Source organism: Muscardinus avellanarius (genome assembly GCF_963383645.1).
Source record: "Muscardinus avellanarius genome assembly, chromosome: 5".
Classification (NCBI taxonomy): Eukaryota; Metazoa; Chordata; class Mammalia; order Rodentia; family Gliridae; genus Muscardinus; species Muscardinus avellanarius.
In genome coordinates this window covers 134,175,801-134,202,315 of record NC_137790.1, presented here as the reverse complement: position 1 = coordinate 134,202,315, position 26,515 = coordinate 134,175,801, and the positions used below count along the sequence as shown (strand labels likewise).

General features: G+C 37.1%; 1 protein-coding gene across 1 annotated transcript in view; it reads right to left on the bottom strand.

The window, feature by feature from the left end:
* The window catches only part of STAG1 (STAG1 cohesin complex component), a gene marked incomplete at both ends in the record, with an annotated part of 279,463 nt that overhangs the window by 201,190 nt on the left and 51,758 nt on the right, over positions 1–26,515 (bottom strand). Inside the window, one exon of the mRNA XM_080695497.1 lies at positions 7,361–7,457. Within this exon, the coding sequence (XP_080551623.1) occupies positions 7,361–7,457 (97 nt within the window). The remainder of the gene's footprint in view (positions 1–7,360; positions 7,458–26,515) is intronic.

Here is a 26,515-nt window from a genome sequence, read left to right as displayed (position 1 = left end):
TAGCCAAACTATGGAACCAGCCAAGATGTCCATCAACAGATGAATGGATTACAAAACTGTGGGAATGTACACAATGGAATTTTACTCAGCCATTAAAAAAACACAATTGCAGCATTTACAGGAAAATGGATGGATCTTGAGGACGCTAAGCGAGATTAGTCAGTCACAAAAACGTAAGAAATTGGATCCTTTCCCTAATATGTAAAAGCTAAAGTGAAAGGGGTCATAGGAGGAACTCCGGGTGAAAAAGGAGATCCTACAGAGGAGCAAATAAGGCAACCTAACTGTGGGGATGGGAGGAGCGCAGAAGGAAACTCTTTAAAGCGCACAATGTACTAATTCATATCATAGGCAACCACTAAGCCAAGCATGAGAGGGAGGGATGGGGAGGGAGTGGGGTGGGGCGGGGACTGGGTGGGGGCTGGCTGGGTGATGTGTACATTTATGTCTTCACAAGTTTTTTGATTTATCATGATGTATAAATACAATGCACCAATAAAAATTTTAAAAAATAATTTATTCATTTACTATCATATATTGGAGTACTTAGGTTGTTTCCAATATTTTGAAATTATAAATTTCACTCTTTTTTCTGCTAGGGGTATATCTTCCAGGCTGAATTACAGAAGTAAGATGGTGGAGTTCATAAATAAACACATATGTAAATTTGGAATATATTGTCAAATTCTTTTATGTAAGATTTACAAAAACTGTACATAAGAGTCAGTCATACAAATTTGTATTATATTCAATATTCTCTCCACCCCATTAGAATGTCCTTATAATTTGGTTTTACCAATATGGTTAATTTAAAATGGTAATTAAGTTCAGCTTGAATTTGTAAACTCTTCCACTCTTATGCTATATCTTTTATTTTGTTTGGCAATATAGGGAATTGCCACTTCACCTCTGTATACCCTCAACCCTATTTTTTTATTTTGAAACAGGGTCTCACTAAGTTGCAGAGGGCCTCACTAAGTAGCTGAAGCTGGCCACAAACCTACAATTTTCCCGTCTCTATCTCCCAAATAGAATTAGAAGAATGCATAGTGAAGATATTATTAGAAGAATATCTGGGGTTAGAAGAATGTGCCACCATGCCAGCAAAACTCTCCTAAATGATGATGTTTCTTTTTGCTCCAAAACCTGTTTTCCTAATCAGGGTTAGAAAATCCAAGCATAGTGGTGCGTCTATAATCCCAGTACTTGCAAGGCTGAGACAAAAGGATTTCAGGTTTATGCCAGCATACAACAAATTAATGAGACTCTGTTTCAAAATAAAAAAATTTTAAAAAGGGAGTGGGGTGGGCATTTTGCTCAGTATCCCTGGGTTTAATTCCCAGTGCCATCATCTGCCGAGGGGAAAATACAAACAAATAAGCCCCATTTACCACAGGCTCAGAGGAACTTAATTTGTGCCTGGACTTTTATTATATTTCACTGTTGTGAAAAACGAGGTATTTACTTTGTTAATTATATTTAGAAAGTATGCATGCTTGTTTCATCAAGTAGTTTTAAACTCATTTTATAAAATGCATTTTCAGGAAATAAAAAGGTAGTCAACAGAAAAACGGGCAAGTTATGAGAAAAGAAATATAGAAAAACAAACAAATGGCTGTCAATTCTGATCAATAAGGGAACCGCAAATTAAAATTATCCCATAAACAAAAATTAACCATAGATCCATGACCTAAATTTAAGAGCCTAAACTATAAAACTATTGGGAAAAATGAAGAGTAAATATCTATGACCACCTATTTGGCAGCAGATTTCTATATGTGAAGCTACAGATAAAAGTTAAAACAGAAAAAAATAAAATAAACCTAATAAGCCGGGCGTGGTGGCGCACGCTTGTAATCCCCGCGCTTGGGAGGCAGAGACAGGAGGATCGCGCAGGTTCGGAGCCAGCCGCGCGCGCTGGCTTAGGAGACCCTGTTTCCAAATAAAAAAGTATAAAATAGGTCTGGGAGTATAGCCCAGAGGTAAAAGGGTTTCCAGGAACCCCAGTACCACCAAAAAAAAAAAAAAAAAAAAGAAGAAGAAAAGAAAAAGAAAAAGAAAAAAACCACAAACAACATCAACAACAACAAAAAAAAACCCTGATAAAATGGTAAACTTTTGTGCATTTAAAGATATTGAAAAAGTGAAGATAACCTAAAGAATGGGAGAAAATAATTCCAACTTACACACCTGAGAAGGGTTTAATATACAAAATACATAGCCGGGCGTGGTGGCGCACGCTTGTAATCCCTGCGCTTGGGAGGCAGAGACAGGAGGATCGCGCAGGTTCGAAACCAGCCGCGCGCACTGGCTTAAGAGACCCTGTTTCCAAATAAAAGATATAAAATAGGTCTGGGAGTGTAGCCCAGAGGGAGAAGGGCTTCCAGGAACCCCAGTACCACCACCAAAAAAAAAAAAAAAAAAAAAAAAGCAATGCTTAGAGTTGCAATATTTACAATAGTAAAAATAGTAGAATCCCAAATGTTCATGACAGATGAATGAGTAAACCTTTTGTGATATACATACAATGAAATATCATTTGGGCATAAAATAAATGAACTAATGAGTCAGGCATGGTGGCATATGCCTATAATCCTGATTTAGGAGGCTGAGATGGGAGGATTACAGGTTCACAGCCAGTTCCAGCACTTAGCAAGGCCGTCCTCAACGTAGTGAGACCATTTCAAAATACAAATATAAAACAGGGCTGGAGATGAAGGTTAGAGGTCGAAAGCCCCTGGATTCAATCCCCAGCACAAAAGAGGTTGAGAGGGAATGATACATGATACATGCTTTGACTTGGATGCACCTCCAAAACACATTTAAGTGTAAGCCAGACATACAAGGTCACATCTTATGACTATTTTTTATATAAAATGACCAAAACAGGTTGAGCATGGTAGGATATACTTATAATCCCACCTACTCAGGAAGGTGAGGCAGAATGATTGCAATTTTGCAGTCAGCATGGGAAACTTAGCCAGACCCTATCTCAAAATAAAACATAAAAGAACTGAAGGATGTAACTTGGTGGTAAGAGTGTACCTATGTTGGATCCTTGGTATTAAGGGTAAAAAATTCTAAAATGACCAAAATAGGCAAATCCAAAAGAACAAAAGGTAGGTTTATGGTTCATAAGGGAATGAGCTGAAAGAAATGAAGAGCCATTATTTAATGGTTATATGTTATTCTTCTGGGGTGATTTAAAATGTCTGAGAACAAAAAACTGCTAAATCCCACAATGTGCTGTTTGTACCCTCCCAAATATCTATGCTGAAATCTTAATCCGCAAATATTAGGAGGTGGTACCATTAGGTCAGGACCATCTGTAAGGTATGTAATCCTCCACAGAGTGCTTTCATCCTCTATATATCAATGGGAAGACAAAACAAAAGCCCACAATCTGCAATTCAGAAGAGAACTCTCACTAGAATCAGACCCAGTGGCGCCCTGATCTTTGACTTCCAGTTTCCAGAACTGTGAGAAATAAATTTCTATTGTTTGTAAGTCACCTAGGATATGAGTTTGTTACAGCAACCTAAACTGACTAATACAGATATACAACTTTGCTCAGTCCCACTGAATTGTACACTTTAAAATGGCTAACTCTGGGTGGGCGTGGTGGCATATGCAGTACTTGGGAGGCTGAGACAGGAGGATCACAAATTCGTGGCCACTCTCAGGTACTTAGTGAGGCTTTCTGCAACTTAGACCCTATTTCAAAATAAATAACGATTAAAAAATAAATAGGACTTGGGGTGTAGTTCAGAGGTAAAATGTCCTGGGTTCAATCCCCAGTACCAAAACACACACACACAAAAGGCTAATTGTGTCATATAAATTTCATAAGTTAAAAGTAATCACTGTTAGCCAGGTGTGGTACATAGGCTTGTAATCCCAGTACTTGAGAGGCTAAGAAAGGAGAATTGTGCAGGTTCAAAGCCAGCCTCACCTTTCTACTGAGGCTCTCAGCAACTAGTGAGACCCTGTTTCCAAATAAAATATAAAATGGGTCTGGGAGCGTAGCCTGAATGTAGAAAGCCCCTGGGATCTATTCCCAGTACGAAAAATAAATAAATAAATATTTAAAACTAATTTAATCAGTGATTTATCAAATTCTTGATAAATATGCTTTGACAAAAAAGTTAAAAAAAAAAAAAAAGCCAGGCATGGTGGTGCACGTTTGTAATCCCAGTATTTGGGAAGATGAGACAGAGGGATTGTGCAGGTTCAGCCTCAGCTACTTAGTGAGGCTCCCAGCAAAATAAAATATAAAATAGGTCTGGGAGTGTAGCCCAGAGGTAGAAAGCCCTTGGATTCATTCCATACTCAGCACCACCACAAAAAAAAAAAAGAGGCTAAAAGACATGTTGTAATATATTATTGATGGGGACAAAGAAGAGAATATTCCATTTCCAGGTGATCTGGTTATATCTAATATAATCATAAATACATTTACCTATAGATAATCTATAGATAATCTACCATAAGTAGAAATAACGTATACAATAATTATAATTACAGCACTACGATGGCCTGTTGTTTTCTTTTCCTAGAAATTAAACCCAGGAGCAATCTACCTCTGAACTATACCCCTATCCTTTTTTATTTTGAAAACAGGTCTTGCTAAATTGCTCAGTTTGGCCTGGAACCTGCAATCCTCCTGTCTCAATCTCCCAAGTACTGGGATTGCAGGCATGCAGCACTGTGCTCAACTTGCAAAGGTTTATTAACAGAAAACTAGCTAAATGAATAATTGTACATATTTACAAATGATTAAAATGATATAGTTTTATTAAAAGAAACACTAATGTTTTCTATATCCCACTATCTTTTGTAAAATGGGATCAAGAAGGAAGGGGTATATATTCCAATTTATAAATATGAAAATTAGATGGCTAGAAAAACAGATAGGCAGGCAGGCAGGCAGGCAAACAGACACAGGAGAACATACAGCAATCCAGTTAAGAATAGCTAACTGTGTGGAGATGTATGAGAAGGCACAAAGCGGTAGACTTGTTATTATAAACCTAAAAGATGTTTTTGAACCAAGGGAATATATTTCAAAAGGAAGATGTTAAAGACTACCAACTGACTTAAAATTAAAGTTGAGACTAAAAGATTCGATTAGATTATTTATATCATATAATCAGTGCTTGACTCACCCACTTTACCACTGTAAGAAGTACATTCTCGCTGGCTTTCAACAGCCTGACCTCTTGCCATTCCCCCAGTCCCGGTGCTCTGGTTCAGTCACAGACATCACCATGTCCTGGAGTGGCTCATGCTCTCTTTTCTAAAGGGCTTCTGCAAAGTCTGTTGCTTTTTGCCTCCCTCTCTAACTGCCATCTACTCATTTTAGGGTTTGCTTTCTCCAGGAGGTGTTTTCTTTTTAACTATCTCCTCACTTACACATACAGCTACAGTCTGGGGGGTATCAGCATCTCCTCCCTACTCTTCTGATAATGTCTTATGGGTAGGAGTATCTTTGATTATTTTTCATATTGTTTTTTGTACTAACTGTATGACTCCAGATAACAACCTGGTTCTAGGTTTCTTCATCTATAATATAAACACAACTGTCTAATAGGAATATTAATAAAGATTAAATTACCTTATGTAAATCATACAGCTTGGCACATACGAAGTGGTCATCAAACAGCATCTAATTTTTATACTCTTATCATAGCACTTCACTACAGCACTTTACTAAACTGATCACATTTCCTTCTCTGTCCCTTATAATAACGATTCTTTTAAAAATGGCATGTAAGCCGGGCATGATGCCATGAGCTTTGGAGGCGGAGACAGGAGGATCGCAGCCTTACTGGCTTAAGAGACCCTGTTTAAAAAAAAAAAAAAAAAAAGACATGTACTGCGGGGCATGGTGGCGCACGCTTGTAATCCCTGCGCTTGGGAGGATCGAACAGGTTTGAAGCCAGCCTCAGCTACTTAAAGAGGCTCTCAGCAACTTAGTGAGACCCTGTTTCCAAATAAAGTATAAAATAGGTCTGGGAGTACAGCCCTGAGGTAGAAAGCCTCTGAGTTCAACTCCCAATACCACAGACACACACAGACACACACAGACACACATAGACACACACAGACACACACACACTGACATGTACTCAAACACTTTTGGGGTCGGGGAGGAGGAGGATACTGCCTTGATAAAATTTGTATACCTTGGCTCAGTATCTAGTAAAAGGTAGGTGTTCTATAAATATTTGCTAAACTACTTATATCAAAATGATAAGTAACAACTGTGAAATAAATAATCAAGCCTTTAAGAAATCACTTTGCTCAGTGATCTGAATAAAAGATCACTGTCTTTCAGTGCTGTAAAAGAGAGAACTAAAATTTACCAACTAATTTCTAGAAGAGAAAATATCTAGTAGTTACCTATCATAATGATAAAAAACAAGGGGGGTGGCGCACACTTGTAATCCCAGCACTTGGGAGGCGAAGACAGGAGGATCATGCAGGTTCGAAGCCAGCCGTGCTGGCTTTAAGAGACCCTGTTTCCAAATAAAAATATAAAATAGGTCTGGGAGTATAGCTCGGAGGTAGAAGGGCTTCCAGGAACCCCAGTACCACCAAAAAAATAAAAAAACTAAAATATCATTTTAAGTTTAAAATTTGTATTATAAATTTAGAACTGATTATAAACTGCAGACAGCCAATTATGATAGTCATATTTAAGCAGATCATATGAGCTTCAAGTATTTAGCTAAAGACCAAAATATTGGCAACAATTTAAGATACCAAAAGCTAGCAACAAGCACACTTCCAACATAAAGCTTAAATACAAAAATTGAGTAAAAATTATATCTTATGATCTAAAAACAATTCATAAAGCTGTTGCATGAATTTAATTTAATTAATTAATTAATTTATTTATTTATTTATTTTTGGTGGTACTGGGGCTGGAACCCAGAGGCTTTCTACCTTTGGGCTATACTCCAGGCCTATTTTATACTTTATTTGGAAACAGGGTCTCACTAAATTGCTGGGACCCTCACTCAGTAGCTGAGGCTGGCTTCGAACCTTTATGATCCTCCTGTCTCAGCCTCCCAAGCACGGGGATTACAAGCATGCGCCAACGTGCCTGGCTTGCATGAATTTTAGATTTCCTACCAAAATTACCAAAAAACAAACAAACAAACAAACAAACAAACAAAAAACAGAATTGTGTTACTTATTTAGGAAGAAAATTAACTATAACAAAATCATTTTATCTCTCAGAAAAAGATTAACACATAATTCTAGAATAATTATATATGATTAACGACAGGTAAAGTAAACGTCACACCACATACAGACAGGCTCAGTGCACATCATTTATTATGACATTCTGTACCTCGACATCCTGAACACTGGATAAAAAAGTTGATTAAATCCAGAAGTGCGATGTCCCTGTCTTGTTTATATGATTCAATCCAGTCATCCACCACAGACTGTGGAAAAAAGATATTAAAATAAAAATTAAAAAATAAATTCTCAAAAACATTTGTGTGTTTGTGGGTTTCTTGAACAACAAAACTACTTACCTGAAACTATTTCTTCATGGGCAAATAAAAGTAGAGTTGCCAATAAACTATTCATTACTATCTCTCAAAGATTTGTTCATAATATAGCTCAATACAAATCTCACTTTATTAATCCCTTGAAGTTCAGTAATAATTAAGCAAATATATATAATATTGAAACTATAGTAAAAAGGGAACTAAACGATTAAGCCAACTTCATTTCTCCATGGCACAAGCTTCTTAAATAACAGGAAACCCAGTCCATTGGTGGTCAATAAAAAGTAACACCATATATAAAAAATAACATTTCTTCAGAAGTATAAGAATTGTTATTTGGAAATCAAATAATTGAATTCATTAGCAAAGTAAAAAAGATGGTTGTTATCATAGATCTCAAAAAGGTATCTGATATGTGTGCTTGCATATCCTCTCAAGTCTTGTACTCCAATGTGATTGATACATGACTACAATGCACCAATTAAAAAAAAAAAAGGTATCTGATAAAATTCTGCAGCCAGCCGGGCGTTGAGGTGCACGCTTGTAATCCCCGTGCTTGGGAGGCAGAGACAGGAGGATCGCGCTGGTTTGGAGCCAGCCTCGCTGGCTTAAGAGACCCTGTTTACAAATAAAAAAATATTAAATAGGTCTGGGAGTGTAGCCCGGAGGTAGAAAGGCTTCCAGGAACCCCAGTACCACCAAATAAATAAATAAATAAATAAATAAATAAATAAATAAATAAATAAATAAATAAATTTCTGCAGCCAATCCTAACAGAAGTATCTCTAAGGAAACTAGGGTTAAATGGAATCTACTTAAAACAATTAAGACAAAGACTATTTATTATTTTTTGTTTTTTGGTACAAGTGATTGAAAGCAGAGGTATTCTACCTCTGAGTTACACCCTCAGTCATCTTTGTTTTTGAAATGGGGTCTTGTTAAGCTGCTGACAGTCTCCTTAAGTTGTTGAGGCTGGCCTTGAACCTGCAATTCTCTCCTGTTTCAGCTGACTATAATATATTTGGTGCAGAAATAATTAAGACACTTTAACAAATAAGAAAAAAAGACAAGAATGCCTTTCTAATAATTCCAACACAGGTTTGATGTTTTTACTTAATGCAAATACTGGTAAAATACTACTGAAGGCAATTTTCTACAAATAAAATTTTAGTCTCTCCTAAAGTGATACAACTGATTAATAACATAAAAATTTGACAAGATGGTCAAAGAAGGTACACAAAGTTTTCAATGCTCACAGTAACTAGGAAACAAATGAATGAGCAGTCAGTTTACAACTAAAAGTACCTAATTAAACTCAAGAGAAATATAAACCTTAATTAGGAAAGTGTTTAAAACAACTTACAGAATACAGGGAATGGACTTTAACAAGTATTATGCTCTTAAAAAAAAAAAAGATGTAATGCTATCTCAAAAAAATTGTTCAGTCGTCCCAACTTGTGAGGTGTATTTATTTATTTATTTATTTTTATTTATTTATTTTTAATTTTTTGGTGGTAATGGGGGTGGAACCCAGAGGCTTTCTACATTCCGGGCTATACTCCCAGACCTTTTTATATTTTATTTGGAAACAGGGTCTCACTAAGTTGCTGAGAGCCTCACTAAGTAGAGGAGGCTGGCTTCGAACCTGTGCGATCCTCCTGTCTCAGCCTCCCAAGCGCAGGGATTACAAGCGTGCACCACCACGCCCGGCTTGTGAGGTGTATTTAATGTGATTCTAGTTAGAATTCCAGTTGACAGGCTAGAAATTTTCTTAAGTTGGAGTTGAGAGTGGGGACTACAAGAAAGGTATAAGAATATATCTTTTGTAAATAAAATTTTATTTGTGCACTGAAGTATATTTAAGTATAGTAAAATACATAAAACTTAAGTTACACTCTAAAACATTTTACAAACACATACAGTTGTAATAACAAGACAGAAAACATTTCTTGAAGTGAAACATGTTCCCTTACATTCTTTACCTGTAAGTAGTCATCTCCATTCTAAAGGGGAATTACCATCAATTAGTTATATATGTTTTTAAATTTCATAAAATGTGGTATCACCGTTTGTGTTTCATTCAAACAATGTTATAGCAATAAAAATAAGATATGTTATTTTTTATATTAGTAATTCCAGTTGAGAATTATTACAAACAAAAGTGTTAAGAGCATCACTGTATATACCTTTAGATGGATATACACATTCTTTTCTCTTTTATATATAATCAGTAACAGATTTGCTAACACACAGAATACACATGGCAAGGGTTAGCAGCCTATACTAAATAATTTTCCAAAACAAGTATAGTAAATTATAGTTCCACCAACAATGTTTAAGAAATAGCAATATACAAGATTTCTAGGCACTGCACATCCTCACCAACACTAGATATTTTTAACCCTGTTAATCTAACCCATTCTGGTTGGCATATCTGTTCTTTCATACCTTTTATATTGAGAACAACCTTCCCTTCTTTTGAGTGAAAAAGAGAAGAATTTTTGTACGTACTACTCTCTGTGTCACATCACATTAGTGTCAGGGAGGTTGTGTTTTGAAAGTAAATAGAAAATAAGAAAAAGTTCCTGGTGATAGGAGAAGGTATAAAATGAAAAAACCAGTATGGCATCTGTGGTAGGTTCAGTGCCACGTAGTAATATGTCAAGTCCCAGGAGCTTAAGATGTTGATGCAAATGTTCGTGTGAACATGTTGTAAGACTCAGAGCCCGGGCAGAAAAGTTTTGTGTCCTAGGAAACCAAATAGGGCAAAAAGGTGTGCAAGAAGCTATTTCCACAGGGCCTAGAATTGTAAAGGCATTCTGAAAAGGTTGAAATTTTTTTTCTCTAATTCCCAAAGTGACAGTGTCAATTTATACCCCATCATGATACATGAAGAGACCAAACCTACTGAGTAAGACTAGTTTTCTGGAACTTATATTAGAAATATAAAATCTTATTACTTATTACTGAATATAAAATAAATTTCAAATAAGAGAAAAGCAACATAAGTGAACATATGTACAAAAATAGAAGATCCAGATATATACAGAACTTAAGCTATGATACAGGAGATATTTCAGTTTTGGAAGTAAATCAAATTATACCATTTGAAAGTTCTCAGAGAAATGTGGTTACAAAAGAACTCCAGAGGGAGCCTTTTTTGGGGGGAAGGCAGTACTGGGGATGGAACCCAGGGGCATTCTACCTCTGAACTACACTCCCAGCCCTTTATTTCTTTATTTTGAAACAGGGTCTCAGTGAGTTGCAAAGGGCCTCACTAAGTAGCTAAGGCTGGCCATGAACCTCCAATCCTCGTGTCTCAGCCTCCCAAAGGCTGGGATTAGAAGTATGCACCACCATGCCCAGCCCAGAGGGAGCCTTTCTTGATTTTACAGAGATTGGTGAAGCATTATCATGTATAGGAAAGGTGAGAGGATCATGCACTAGGTCATAATACAGAGGACCTTGGCTAGAGTGAGGAATCTAAAAAAAAGGAAAACCACTTAAGGCAACCACATAGTCAAATTGCTAGAAATCTTTAGGGAAGAGAAAAAGTCTTAAAGCAACCAGTGAGTACATAAGCAGTGAAAGGATGAGAAGCATGGTAAAGTACACTGCACATCAAAAGAAATGCAAGCTCTTGGATAATGGTAAGATATACTTCAAATACTGAAAGAAAAAAATGTACATCCAGAATTTTTTATCCAGCCCCATCAAAACTAAGCCTTCCAAATAAAGGCAAATAAATCCTTTTCAGAGCCTTATGGAGAAATATGAATAAAACCAAGCAAATGGACTAAACACTTGCATTAAAAAACAGAGACTGTCTATACTAAATAAAAAGGCCCAACTACTATGTAGATGTGTTATGGTCAACTGATATAGTCAAGTTTATTTATGAAAAAAGTGAGAAGAACAAATAAAGTTATTGATTACATTACTTCAAAGTAACCTCACAAAAAAGCCACTAAGAGCCAGGCGTGGTGGCTCAAGCTTATAATTCCAATACTTGGGAGGCTGAGACAGGAGGATCAGGCAAGTTTGAAGCCAGCCTCAGCCACGTAGTGAGGGTCTCAGCACTTAGTGAGACCCTGTTTTCAAATAAAATATGTAACAGGTCTTCAGGTATAACCTGAAGGTAGAAAGCCCCTGGTTTCCATCCCCAGTAATACACACACATATACAGTCCCTAAGAAAACAGGCAAAACAAAATAAACAAAATCAAAATCTGTTCTCCAAAATCACTTTACTCATTTGGCTTTGACGAAATAAATTACACATATATTCTTTGATTTAAAAAGCATTCCTCAGCCGAGTGTGATGACACACTTGTAATCCCAGTACTTGGGAAGCTGACAGAAGGATCACAGGTTCATAGCGAGCCTCGGCTACTTAGTGAGGCTCTCAGCAATTTAGCAAGGCCATTTTCAAGTAAAACATAAATAAAATAGATCAGGGGATATAGCCTGGAGGTATAATGCCCCTAGGTTCTACCCCCAGAACCACAAAAATAAATAAATATTCCTTTTATTATTACATATAAAAAATGGTTGTAGGATACTTATTTTCCAGTGGTGGTAATCTGACCCATTTTAAGATGGAGTTAAGTTATATACCTCAAAAAACAGGGGCATTTTAAAGAGCCTCAGTATTAAATACCAAATAAATAACAAAGAGTTATAATAACTACCAAATGTAATTCATGAGACATCTGAAATATTGCATGGGAGATATGTCTATTTAAAGTTTATTAAGATTAAGTAAAATATATTCAACATATGTAGTTTTGAGTTACTGTAACTTGAGAAATTTGAACTTTCCACACTTATACTTTCAAGAATAATGTACTGGGCCGGGCGTGGTGGCGCACGCTTGTAATCCCCGCGCTTGGGAGGCGGAGACAGGAGGATCACGCAGGTTCGAAGCCAGCAGCGCTGGCCTAAGAGACCCTGTTTCAAAAATGTAAAATAGGTCTGGGAGTATAGCCCGGAGGTAGAAGGGCTTCCAGAAACCCCAGTACCACCAAAAATAAAAAAAAAAGAAGAATGTACTGCTTTTGAGATTCGTAGAATAAAAAAAAAAACCTATTCTGCTGATGAGTAGAATTTAGGAATTAATTAATATATAATTCAACACTTCTAAGTTAATTGACTTTGATATTAAGTAGCAATAAACAATTAGAATGTATCCTCCCAAAAAGAGTGAAGAAAGGGATGGCGGCAGCTATGCAGAGGTGGGGACAGAGACAAAATGGCAGCACTGGCTGCTCTGCACCCCTGTCCAGAAAACCAACTTGCACACAGCAGTGTTCTATCTCCCCAAGTCATACAGATCCCCACCCCACTCTTGACTACAGACTAACGGAAATGAAGCTAGTCAGCACAACACAGCCTAGACAGAGAAGAACCAATAATTATCAGTCTCATGAATCCAGCCACTTGATCCTTAAATGTGTGTTATAAAAGATTCTTACCTACTTTTTGCTCATGTAAGCTGTATTAACAACTACAGCCCTAAAAAATTTTCACTTAAAATAGCCTGGTTATTATAAAAGTTTGACAAAAATACAACAAAAATAAATAAATAAATGAATAAATAAATATATAAATAAATAAATAACCAAGTCAAGCTTGATGACATATGCTTGTAATTCTGAAACTTCGTAGGCTGTGACAGGAGGATCACAGGTTAGAGCCAACCTCAACAACTTAAGGAGGCCCTTTGCAACTTAGACCCTATTTCAAAATAAAAAAATAAAGTAAGGCTAAAGCTATAGTTCAGAGGTAAAATTCCATTGGGTTCAGTCCCCAAAACCCCACCCATACACACACCACAAAGATCCTACCATATGATAGTTACAAAAGACAGACTTCAAATATAAAAACACAGAGGGGCTGCAATAAAAAGATTAAGAAAAAACATGAAAATCTTGATTTTTCCCCTGCAACTCAGTGAGACCCGGTTTCAAAATAAAGAATAAAAATAGGGCAGGGGGTGTAGCTCAGAGGTCAAATGCCCCTGGGTTCCATCCCCAGACCTGCAAAAAAAAAAAAAAAAAAAAAAAAAAAAAAAAAAAAAATCTTGGTTTTAAGAAACTTTTTATGGGCATATTTACAGTCATGTAAGACAAAGTAGATATCAAAACAAGGTATACTATCAAACATAAAGAGCGATACTTAATAATAAAATGGTAACTTCATCAGAAAGCTATAACAATGCTAAATTTGCAAACCCCAAATAAGAGCCTCAAAACATATAAAACAAAAATCAAAAAAATAATTCATATTTATAATGAAAATGTTTAATATATCTCTTGGTAAGATAATACAATAAGCAAAGGACAAAAATATTAAGTATAGAGAAGATTTGAATAATACTAATAAATGTGACTTATTTGACATATAAAACATGCCATTAATTATAGAATAAATGCTCAGTACAAATAAATTCACCAAAACATACCATAAATAATTATTTGTTTTAAAGAACTGAAATAACACAGAACATGTTCTCTGGCTACAAAATATTCAAATTAGAACTAGATAACAAAAATGTATCTAAAATATCCCAAACATTTAGAGATTAAAAAATTTTAAATTAAGGATAATGAAACATTAAAATTTGTAGAATGTAGCTAAAGTACTACTTACAGATAAATGTATAGTTTAAAATGGTTACTTAATAATTGGGCTGGGGGTATGGCCAAGTAGATCCAATCCCCAGCACTTTCATTCATACACACACACACACACACACACACACACACACACACACACACGCCTAAAATGTATAGTTTCAACACATATAAAAGAATACTCTAGATCAATGATCTTAGCTTACACCTAAACAAATATAATATCTCACTGTTAAACTGTACTTATTTATGGGGTAGAAAAGGCACACTGTAAAATCCCATGAAAATTTCTTTCTCTTTTTTTGGGGGGTTAGGGTTTGAATGCAGGAACATGCTACCTCTGAGCTACACCCCAGCCCTTTTTGTATTTTGTTTTGAGGCTAGCAGGAATCTGCAATCCTCCTTTCTCAAACTCCCAAGAATGGGTATTACAAGTACCACACCCAGCTATACATAAAAAATTTCTGATAACATAGCTCAGACCCTCAAAGAGAATCTCTTAATTATAGACTAGCTGTACCACAAATTATAGATGTGCAGGCACTCTGGAACCTAAGTTGACAGACTCTACTATCCTCAATAAGTTGTCTTCAAGAATCAATATCCAATTGATAAAAGATAAAATTCATTTTAAAAGTATGTCATGGTGCCGGGCATGGTGGTGCATGCTTGTAATACTCGTACTTGGGAGGCTGAGGCAGGAGGATCATGGTTTGCGGGCAGCATCAGCCCCACTATTTATTGAGGCCCTCTGCAACTTAGTGAGACCCTGTTTCAAAATAAAGAATAAAGCCGGGCGTGGTGGCGCACGCTTGTAATCCCCGCGCTTGGGAGGCGGAGACAGGAGGATCGCGCAGGTTCGAAGCCAGCCGCGTGCGCTGGCTTAGGAGACCCTGTTTCTAAATAAAAATATAAAATAGGTCTGGGAGTGTAGCCCGGAGGTAGAAGGGCTTCCAGGAACCCCAGTACCACCAAACAAAAAAAAAAAAAAGAATAAAAAATAGGGCTGGGGTGTAGTTCGAGGTAGAATGTCCCTGGGTTCCAGCCTCAGTACTGGGAAAAAAAAAAAAAAGTATAACATGGAGCCTGGCATGGTGGCACATGCTTGTAATCCCAGTACTTGGGAGACTAAAACAAGAGGATTCCAAGCACAAGCCAATTTAGGGAAGCCCTGGGCAACTTAACAAGACCCTGTTTCAAAATTTAAAAAGTAAAAATAAGCAGAGAGCTTCCAGCTAGAGACAGAAGGGTTGCCTAAGCCCAGGAGCTGGAGGGTAGCCTGCACAACATATCAAAACCCTGCCTTAAAAAAAAGAAAAGAAAAAAAAAAAAAAAAGGAGGGATCCCTGTCTAATAATCTTAGAAACCCTTCTTTCTTTCAAACTGAGAAGTTGTAGATAATAAAATATGTAGGTGATTTTTTTTTTTTTTTTTTTTTTTTTTTGGTACTGAGGGTGGAACCCAGAGGCTTTCTACCTCCGGGCTATACTCCCAGAACTTTTTTTTATATTTTATTTGGAAACAGGGTCTCACTAAGTTGCTGAGAGCCTCACTAAATAGCTGAGGCTGGCTTCGAATCTGTACGATCCTCCTGTCTCAGCCTCCCAAGCGCGGGGATTACAAGCGTGCGCCACCACGCCCGGCTCTGTAGGTGATTTTTTTTCAACATAGCTTATAGCAGTACTACATTTATTTTGTTTCGGTGAATATACATTGTATAAGAACTACATGTTGGAAATTCCTCTATTATTTCAAGAGACTAGACTGTTATTTAATCTCCAGTTTAAATAACAATATTTGAAGTTTAATAATAAATTAGTCTTCATTTTCAGAGCTCTTCAAAGCCTAGGGTTTTGTTCTTTTTGTTTTAAACTGTTTTATATATTTTTCAATGTAACTCCTTTGTACAAATTGGCCCTATAGATACAATGCTATTTATTTTCATTTGTACTGCTATATCAACTAACTGTAGTTTCTGGCCAATGTGGTCTTATAACTATATTAGTGCTTTAACTCAAAGAAACTTGGTTTTAAGCTTAGATAATATGGTCCTTTATATAATGGGACATATTTTCATTTCAACTTAGGAATTGAATCATAGCTTATAACATTCTTCTAATACAATTTTTCAGATAAATAAATATAATGCCTCATAACCCGCATATTTCATCCTTTCACTTGACACTAATTCTAGTTAGTTTTATTGTATTTTTTAAATGAAATTGCAAATTAAAAATCAACAAGTTTTGCCAGGCATGGTGGCGCACGCTTGTAATCCCAGCGCTTGGGAGGCTGAGACAAGAGGATCGTACAGGTTCGAAGCCAGCCTCAGTTACTTAGTGAGGCTCTTGGCAACTCAGTGAGACCCTGTTTCTAAATAAAATATAAAATGGGATTGGGAGTTTGGCCCGGAGGTAGAAAGCCCCTGGGTTCCACCCCCAGTACCACCACACACACACACACACACACACAAATAAAAAAAATAAAAAAAAAGTTTTTTAACTTAACCTAGTAATCTCAAAGCTAAATGTTGTAATATTTAGTCTACATTAAAATTTCAAAGAAAAGGAGTAGTTTAAATACTGACTCTCTCTGGAGGGGTTTAGGGGAGTGTTTACTGGGGATTCAACCCAGGACCATTCTCCATTCTACCTCTGAGCTACATTCCTAGCCGTGTGTGTGTGTGTGTGTGTGTGTGTGTGTGTGTGTGTGTGTGTGTGTGTGTGTGTGTGTGTGTGTGTTAATTATATATATATATATACTGGGGATGGAATCCAGGAGGTATTTTACTTCCTACTTTCAGTCTTTTTTTTTTTGAAACAGGGTCTCACTGAGTTGCAAAAGGCCTCACTAAGTAACTGAGGTTGACCATGATTGTCTGGTCTCTGCCTCCCAAATGCCTTCTCATTTACTTATTTATTTTGAAAGAAGTCCCCCTAAATTGCCAAGGCAAGGCTGGCCTCCAACCTGAGAGTCTGTCTCAACCTCTAGAGTACTGGCATTGCAAAAATGCCTCACTGTGCCCAGCTACATAATGAGCCCTTCAATGCAACGTTTGATAACACTGCTCTTGAGTTTGCAAGCTACCTTTGCTTGTACAGTATTTATCTCACAGGGGCTCTCATCAGGGGAATTCTGGCAAAACAAATCCTGAACATGCATTTTTGATGTACTCTCTTGTCACACTCCACTCAGAACAAAGTAGAGAAGAGAAACAGCACAGAAGTTTCCTTTTCAGCCAAGAATAAGCTGGAGAGATACTGCCAAAAAGCTTAGGGAACAGACTAGGGTTTTGTTGTTGTTTCTTCAAAAAGTGGTATCTTCAGAAATTGCTGAATCTTCTTTAGGAAAGTAGGAGTTTTGAGGTCCTGGGAAGGCCTAATGCAAATCTGTTGCCCCAAAGAAACTGTAAGCTCATAAGGATAAGTTGAGTTGTTTCCAGCTCCAAAGGTTGGGTGGGAAAGCATTATTCAATTAACAGACTTGTTGGTTAGAGTGATACAGCAATGGAGTCCATAACACATCCACTATATGAGTTTGTGTCAACTGACCACGTGAATTTAAAAGCGCCTTAAAGACAAAAAGAAGTGTACATGAGACTGATGTTTCACAAAGTTAAAGCTTAGAAAGGAATTTTTGGATATTAAAAAAAAGCTTTCAAATTTAAATATCCCCTAAACAGATGAAAAAATAAGGAGAACAAATTTAATGACCAGTATACTTGGGTGGGTGGGTAGGTGAATCTCAACACCTTTAACAAAAATGTAGGGAATTTATGAATAAAAGAATAAAAGCTTTGACAGATACATCTAGTAGATGTAACATTTTTAGCTATTTGAGAGATTAAAAAGAAAGAACAAAGGCCCAGCATTCAGAAGGCTGAGTCAGGAGGATCACAGTTCACAGCCAGCTTCAGCTACTACCTAGTGAGGCCCTTTGCAATGCAATTCAGTGGGACCCTGATTCAAAATAAATAAAAAAATAGGGCTGGAGGTGTAGAGGTAGAATGCCCCTGGGTCCCACCTCCAGTAATACAAAACAACAACAACAACAACAACAACGACAACGACAACAACGAAGGAAAGTTTTAAGAGAAAAACCTGCCTGATGAATAAAAGATTTAAATCTGAACATTAATAGGACTCATCTAGTTGTAGCCAGAATAAATGATAAACATCTAGGTAAATTCAGGTTAAATTTATTAAATCCTAAGAAAAAGTAAAAATCTTATTAAGAATAAGGACCAGGCTGGGTGTGGTGGTGCATGCTTGTAATCCTGCGCTTGGGAGGCAGAGACAGGAGGAACACACAGGTTCAAAGCCAGCTTTGCTGGCTTAAGAGACCCTGTTTCCAAATAAAAAATATAAAAATATTTTTATTTTATATAAAAAATATTATATTTTAAATATAATAATATAATATATAATATATAATATATATACTATTATTATATAATATATACTATTATATATAATATATAATATATATAATATATAATATAATATATAATATATAATATATATTATAAAAATATAATATATAATATAAAATATAATATATAATAATATAATAAAAATATTATATTATATTTTATTTTATTTTTTATTTTTTATTTTATTTGGAAATAAAAAATATTTTTATATTATAGGTCTGGAAAGAAGGGTTCCATCCCCAGTACCACCCAAAAAAAAAAGGGACCAATAAAACAAGTCAGATAAAATATATAAAACTATCTCTACACACAAGCATCCTATCAGCATTTAATACCTCATATTTTAAGATAAACAAATACCCAAAAATATACCAGACATATAAGGAAAGCTTCTTATCAATTCTCAATCTATTGCCTCTCAGTACCAAATTTCTCCTTCAGAAGAACATGCAAATTCATCAGTACAGTCTCCAGAAGGGTACTGCAGGGGTGTGCTGAGTTCTGCTTAGCCCCATCCCCTTCTTTTGATGCATGGTCTTAGTGAAGCACATATATAAAGAAGTCCAGTGGTGGTCTGCCTCAGCCACACACCAGCACCAAGAATATACAGTCCTTGGTTGACTTTGTTCCCCAGTCTGGGACTGATAATTAACCTTTCGATAAGGCCCTCTAAATATGGACACTGGTATTTTCAAGGTCTCATGGTGGCAGCAAGCTGTATACACAGCTGTCTGCTGTGTTCAACAAGAAATATACAGCAGTGTTGTTTCCTGCTGCCCAGCAACTGTAAACCAGCTTTAGTCAAGTCAACCCACTGAACTCTACCAGCACCCTTACCTTCTCTAACGGGAATGAACTCCAACCTGGAGAAGAGGAACTTTCCCCCACCTAAGTCTGTTTTTACTCAACAAATCTGATTCAGGCCTGGAATATCGTTTCAAATTATCTTTACATTTTTGTTTATAGTTATTCCTCTACAACTTAGTTATTATTTATTAACTTTTACCAATTCAAAGGACTTGGTTTCTAACTCCTCACTGAACTCAGACTGATAATTGGTTCCACAGGATAAACGAGTAAAACTGAGATTTGGGGATCTGAGTCATACCATTGGGGTTAAAGACAAGGCTAAGTCCCTTGCCAAGGAAATAGGATACTAGTGCTCTATGGCATACATTAATTGCAGAAAATTAACATTATCACCTGTGGCTGACTGTCATGAAATGCCAACTCAAGTACATGTGTTGGGAGGTTCCCTGGATGCTGTACTTGAGCACTATGGCACAAATGATGACTGTAAGGGCAATAGTGTAAGACAAAACCTATTAAGATACTGGAGCACTTACAGAGAAAATGACAAGCTCAAGGAGATTAACTTTCTGCTGAAATCACAATATGAAAATCAGACACTTTTCATGATAGCCCTAGAAAAATCCTTTCTTTCTTAAAGGAACAGTGTTAATAATGGCTGAAAATCAAGCCAAATTTTTAATTGAACACCTATAAGAATAGTTAATAATCTCTCCAAATTTCTCATCTAAAAATTAAAACCATCATAGACAAAGAATGAGATTCTGAAAACTTAGAAAGAGACATCTGGTTGGTCTCAGATGATACAATTTTGAAAACTCTTCCTTACTCCAAAGAAATACTAAGCCTCTCACACCAACAAGAAGTAGCTTACTTCGTGGTATCTGAGAAGAATGGACTTTCTCAGCTTGAAAATCCTCTGGTAATTTACCTGGGTATATAATCAACCCCTGATGCCACTAGATCCATCACTGGAATCAAATCTCACATGTTCCAGGAGGACAAGAATAAAATATAACCAAGAAAGATATCAGAAGAACATATGTGGGTGGGAGTAGATTTTAAATGTATTTGACCAGTGCACATAATAGTATATCAGGCTAAATTCACTGATATTGCTACAGTTACTAACAAATGAAATGCCAGCGCTTCCCTGACATCCATACAGAATCCAATGATGTAGGAAGCTGGGAATGTGGGGCTAAATTTACCATTTAAGAACTGCATAGACATACCCAAACTACTATACTACCCAGGAGGGCACAGAAGGCAATGAAAGTACACCTACATCTTTATGAAGCTCTGTGGTTACTCTCCTTTGTAAGTCAGGTATGACTATAGGGGATGTGTCATTAAGAAGGGTTTCCAGGTTTCAATAGAGACAATAGGATCCTAAAGTGAAAAAGCCCAAGTAACCATGTCTACAGATCAGTGACAGACTATGGACATGATCTACACAGGGTAGCAGAGTATACTGATAATCAGTGTCAGTTGTGGAGATCTCTGGCAGTATATAATTACTAAAGACCCTAGGAACAAAATAGGTGAGCAGACCAGTACTGTTTCATTTATATAACAGGAGAAACTCTAGGTCTGATAGGCATGACTTAGGAGACACAGTGGAGAATTACATTCTTACAGTTTCCAGATCCACCTCAATCATAATCCCAACCTTCACTTAAGGGGAGTCCAGGTACATTGAGGGAATTTACACAATGACTGCAATTACATACCATGTATCTTCTTCTAATTCTTTCCCCAAAAGTATTTACGGCCATTAATTAGAAGTACTATACATTATATAAAAGGAAATATTAAGCCGGGCGTGGTGGCACACGCTTGTAAACCCCGCACTTGGGAGGTAGAGACAGGAGGATCGTGCAGGTCGAAGCCAGCCGTGCTGGCTTAAGAGACCCTGTTTCCAAACAAAAACTATATTTAAAAAAAAAATAGGTCTGGGAGTGTAGCCCAGAGGTAGAAAGGCTTCGAGGAGGAGGAGGAGGAGGAGGAGGAGGAGGAGGAGGAGGAGGAGGAGGAATTAAGACCTTTTGTATATTAATAGATACTGTCTCAAAACTGACATAAATTGCTAGGGATTCAAAATGACATTGTGGTTGACCCATTAAATCACCTTGGTCAGGTGATGAGTGGAACTATAATTTAATTCCTACAGATCCATCTTATAGTTATTTCCCCAGTTACAGAATATACATGGAAAACACATATTTGTCAAGTAGCAGCATCCTGAGGTCTGTTTTACTGAACCATGAGAGAAAGATCATTATGGCAAGAATAGTCAATGGAAGTTAACTTCCTTCCCCTACCAAGAAAATGAACTAGAATACTATATACCCCCTTTGGGAAACTGTAGGGTCTCATCACAAACTTGAAAGATGGAGTGGTGAGACCTATTACATCTCTATTTAACTTACCAGTCTGGCCTATGCAACACTGAGAGGCATCTTGGAGAATGATTGTAAACTATCTCATAAATTTAAAGAGGTGAAGACTTTAACTCTAGCTGCAGCATTTGGCACTTACTATATAGCTACAAACTTGGCTAAAGCCTTTTTCTCCAATTGACAAGAACCACTCAAAAAAAGTATGTTAAAAAAAAAAAAAAAGAAGCTGGATGTGGTGACGTACACTTGTAATCCCAATGTTTGGAAGGCGGAAGATCGCAATTTGTGGACAGCCTCAGCTAGAGAGGCCCCTTGCAATTCAGTGAGACCCTGCTTCAAAACAATAAAAAGACTAAAATATAAGGCTGGGGTGTAGCTTAGAATGCCCCTGGGTTCCATCCCCAGTACCGCAAAAAGGAAGGAAGGAAGGAAGGAAGGAAGGAAGGAAGGAAGGACGGACGGACGGAAGGACGGCAGGCTGGCCGGCTGGCCGACCAGCCCAGTTGGGGTGGTGCATTCCTGTAATCCCAGTATGTAGGATCTGAGACAGGAGGATCACAGGTTGAAGGCCAGGCTCAGTAACTTAATGAAATCCAGTTTCAAAGTTAAAAATAATAAGATTATTAATCATAAAGGGCTGGGAGTGTAGCTAGAGGGTATAATGCCCTCTAATCAAATCAAAACACACAAAGAAACAAAACACGCTGAATGGCCTGAAGTATAGTGATGCGGCATCACTAGAATAATTCTCCTGCTCTGCCATAATGTGGCTTTCCTGGTTACCTACTATCTTACCATTTCTGTGGGTTGCGGAGTTTGTATACAGCTCTTATGAATTCTCTGCTTAGGTTCTCAAAGGCTACAATCACACTGCTCACTAAAGGGCTGGAGGTAGAGCTCAGTGGTAGAGCTCAGTGGTGGAGCACTTGTCTAGCATATGTGAGGCCCTGGGTTCAATCAAACCCATGAAAAAAAAGGTATTCACTGTTCAGTATTTTCATTTGGGTAATCAAATGGGAAAGAACTGATTTACAAGCTCACTTAGGTTGAAGGCTAAATTCATTTCTGAATGGTTTTAGAATGGAGGCCCCTGACCTTCTGCTGGCTAATGGTTGGAAAAGAAATCTTCATTGCCAAGAAACTACCTACAGTTGCCTGTCACAAGGACTTCTCCAACATGATCACACTGTCAAGCCGGTAAGGAGAAACCTTAGAGAAAGTTGGCTAGCAAGAGAATCTTTAACAGCATATTGTAATGATAGAACTGCCCTTCTATCTTTACTATATTCTGCTGGTTAAAAGCAAGTCATACATTTTTAACACACTCAAGAGAACAAAAAAGAAACATGAATATCAGAAAGTGAAGTTCATGTGTGGCCACACATGAGTAAATCTTTCACAATATTTCAGAGATATACTGTCTAAAAGTATTCATAAAGTATCACACATTTTGATGGTATTTTCCAAACTACTGAATACTCAACTGCTTTACCGAAGGAGACACAGGCCCTTAAATTTGGGATAGAGGGTAATCCTATCTTCTATTTTGCGTATGTTTTACAAAAGCATTATAAGTACTTTCTGCTCAATATAACCAATTAACACAATGCTGTTAAAAAGAGAGGTAAAGAATGTGCTTCAAATGCATTAGGTCCTGGGTTCAATTCAAGCACTACCTTCACCACCATGGGGGAGGGGGGTGTCTGTGAACCCTGTAAGTAAAGACATCTAGAAGGGGGACTGCTGTATTGATAAAATACCATTTGAGTTTTTGTTTGTTGTGGTACTGGGGATTGAACTCAAGGGCACTCTGAGCTATACCCCAGCCCATTATAATCTCCCAAGTACTGAGATTATAAGCATATGCCATTGTGGCTGGTTCCATTTGCATTTTACTTATTTATATTTTTTGTGGTACTGGGGGTGGAACCTAGAGGCTTCCTACTTCTGGGCTGTACTCCCAGAAACAGTGCCTCACTAAGTTGCTAAGGCTGGCTTCGAACCTGCGCAATACTCCTGTTTCTGCCTCCCAAGCACGGGGATGACAAGTGTGCGCCACCACACCCAGCTGTCCATTAGCATTTTTAAAAATCATGTCCATGACGGGCGTGGTGGCGCAAGCTTGTCATCCCCGCGCTTGGGGGGCAGAGACAGGAGGATCGCGCAGGTTCGAAGCCAGCCGCGCGCCCTGGCTTAGGAGACCCTGTTTCCAAATAAAAATGTAAAAATAGGTCTGGGAGTGTAGCCCGGAGGTAGAAGGGCTTCCAGGAACCCCAGTACCACCAAAAAAAAATAATAATAAAATAAAATAAATAAATAAAAATCATGTCCATGTTCTTATATAGATAAAATAAGAGCATATTTTTATTTCTTTTTCTTTTTTTTTTCTTTTTTTGTGGTATTGGGGTGGAGCCCAGGGCATTCTACCTCCAGCGACAACCCCAGCCCTATCTTTTTTTTATTCTTTATTTTGAAACAGGTTCTCACTGAGTTGCAAAGACCCTCACTAAGTAGCTGAGGCTGTTTGTGAACCCAGATCCTCCTGTCTTAGCCTCACAAATGCTGAGGTTACAAGTGTGTGCTACGACGCCTGGATATAAGAGTCTATTTATAAAAAGAAAATAAAGACATGAATGAAGAACTACTTGAAGAAGTCTTCTTAAAAGAAGACTGGAAGGTATAACACTTGAACAGAAACAAACCTAATCGCATTAACAGTGTGATCAGTGTTAAAAGTTATGTTACTCTGCCATTTCCTTTCTCTTCAGACCTGACAGTCAACTATGTGGAAAACTCTAGAGTTTACTTTGTGGTATGGTACAAAGTAAAATTGAGATGTAATAAAAAATTAAATGTAAACAGAATAGCAATATAAGTAGAAAATATGTAATGAAAAACTATTGAATTTGAGTATTATACAAGTAAATTCAAGGTAATGATTCTTTTTTAAAATACTGTATATATTTAGCATTTCACCATTATATAATAGCCATCCTTTTCCTATTCAGTGATTGTAATATTAAATGCCAATTTTATGTTAATATAGCCACCTTGACTTTTCTGTTTCTTTTGTGTGGGGGGGGTCTGGGGATGGAACCCAGGGGCATTTGATCTCCGAGCTACACCCCCTGCCCTATTTTTTATTCTTTATTTTGAAACAGGGTTTCACTAAGTTGCAGAGGGCCTCACTAAGTAGCTGAGGCTGTCTGTGAACCGTGATCCTCTAGTCTCAGCCTCCCGAATGCTGGGATTACAAGCATGTGCCACCATGCCCAGCTACATAAATCATTTTTAAAGAAACTATAAATGAACAAAAAATATTTCAGAAGAATTTTCCTTGCTTTCTTCCTCTTTTTTGTGGTACTAGAAATTGAAACCAGGGGTGTTCTACCTCCAAGCTACACCCCAATCCTACTTTGTTTTTAATTTTGAAAGACAGACTTGGTAAGTCACCACCTGCTGCTGGCGTCAAACCTGTTTTCGTCCTGTTTCAGCTTCCCAAGCTGCGCCCAACTTACTTGATTTATTTCTAATTATAAAAAAAAAATTTATACCATTTTTGCCTTTCAAAATGATGAGCTTCAATGAGCGTAGTGATGCACACTTGTAACCTTAGTAGATGGGAGGCTGAGAAAATCTCAGCAATCTAGCAAGACCCCATTTCAAAATTTAAAAAAATAAAATAAAGTAAAATGGGGCTGGGATATAGCTTGGAGGTAAAATATCCCTGGCCTCAATCCCCAGTAACGCCCCCCTACCAAAAAAAAAAAAATATGAGCCTCAGTGTTGAAGAAGGCTTGCAAAAACAGATATTTTCAATGCTGATGAAAAGAGAGATCTATTTGGTAATATTTATAGCAAACCTGAAAAATGGCAGCCAGTATCAAGGCTAGAAGTATAGTTCGGTAGCAAAGCACTTACCTAACATGTGTGAATCCCTGGGTCCAATCTCTAGTTTTGGGGGGATTTTTTTTTTTTTGGTGGGTCTAGGGATGGAACCCAGGGCATTTGACCTCTGAGCTACATCCCCGGCCCTAGTTTTTATTCTTTAATTTGAAACAGGGTCTCACTAAGTTGCGGAGGGCCTCACTAAGTAGCTGAGGCTATCCGCGAACCACAATCCTCCCGAATGCTGGGATTATAAGCGTGTGCCAACACACCCGGCTAAGAACTGTTTTTTAAACCAGTAGTACTCCTATAGTTAATTTCATTATCTGTATCTTATGTGATTCCTATATGAATCATATTTTTAAAACTAATGAGCCAGGCATTGTGGCGTACACTTATAGTTCTAGTACTTAGGAGTATGAAACAAGACAGCAGGTTCAAGGCAGGTATCAGAAATTTGCAGGAACCCTATTTCAAATAATAAGGGCTGAGGGTATAGGTCAAAGGTAGAATGCCCCTGGGTTCAATCACCAGTACCAAGAAACAAAACATTATATGGCCCCATCAAGATATCCTAAATTGTTTTATGATAATGAAAATTTATAAAATAAAAGAAATCACAAAGTAAATGAAAGAAGAATAATGTTATCTCCAAATTATGAAACATCATATATCAGGGATACAAAAAATAAAAATAATTAAATCATTTCACTTTTATAAATCTTAATATAAGCCTAGCCTAAACAACACACAGAACATCAGACACCAAGAATATTAGTAATCACGATGGAATGATAGTTCTCTTTCTTGAATTTTTTCTTAC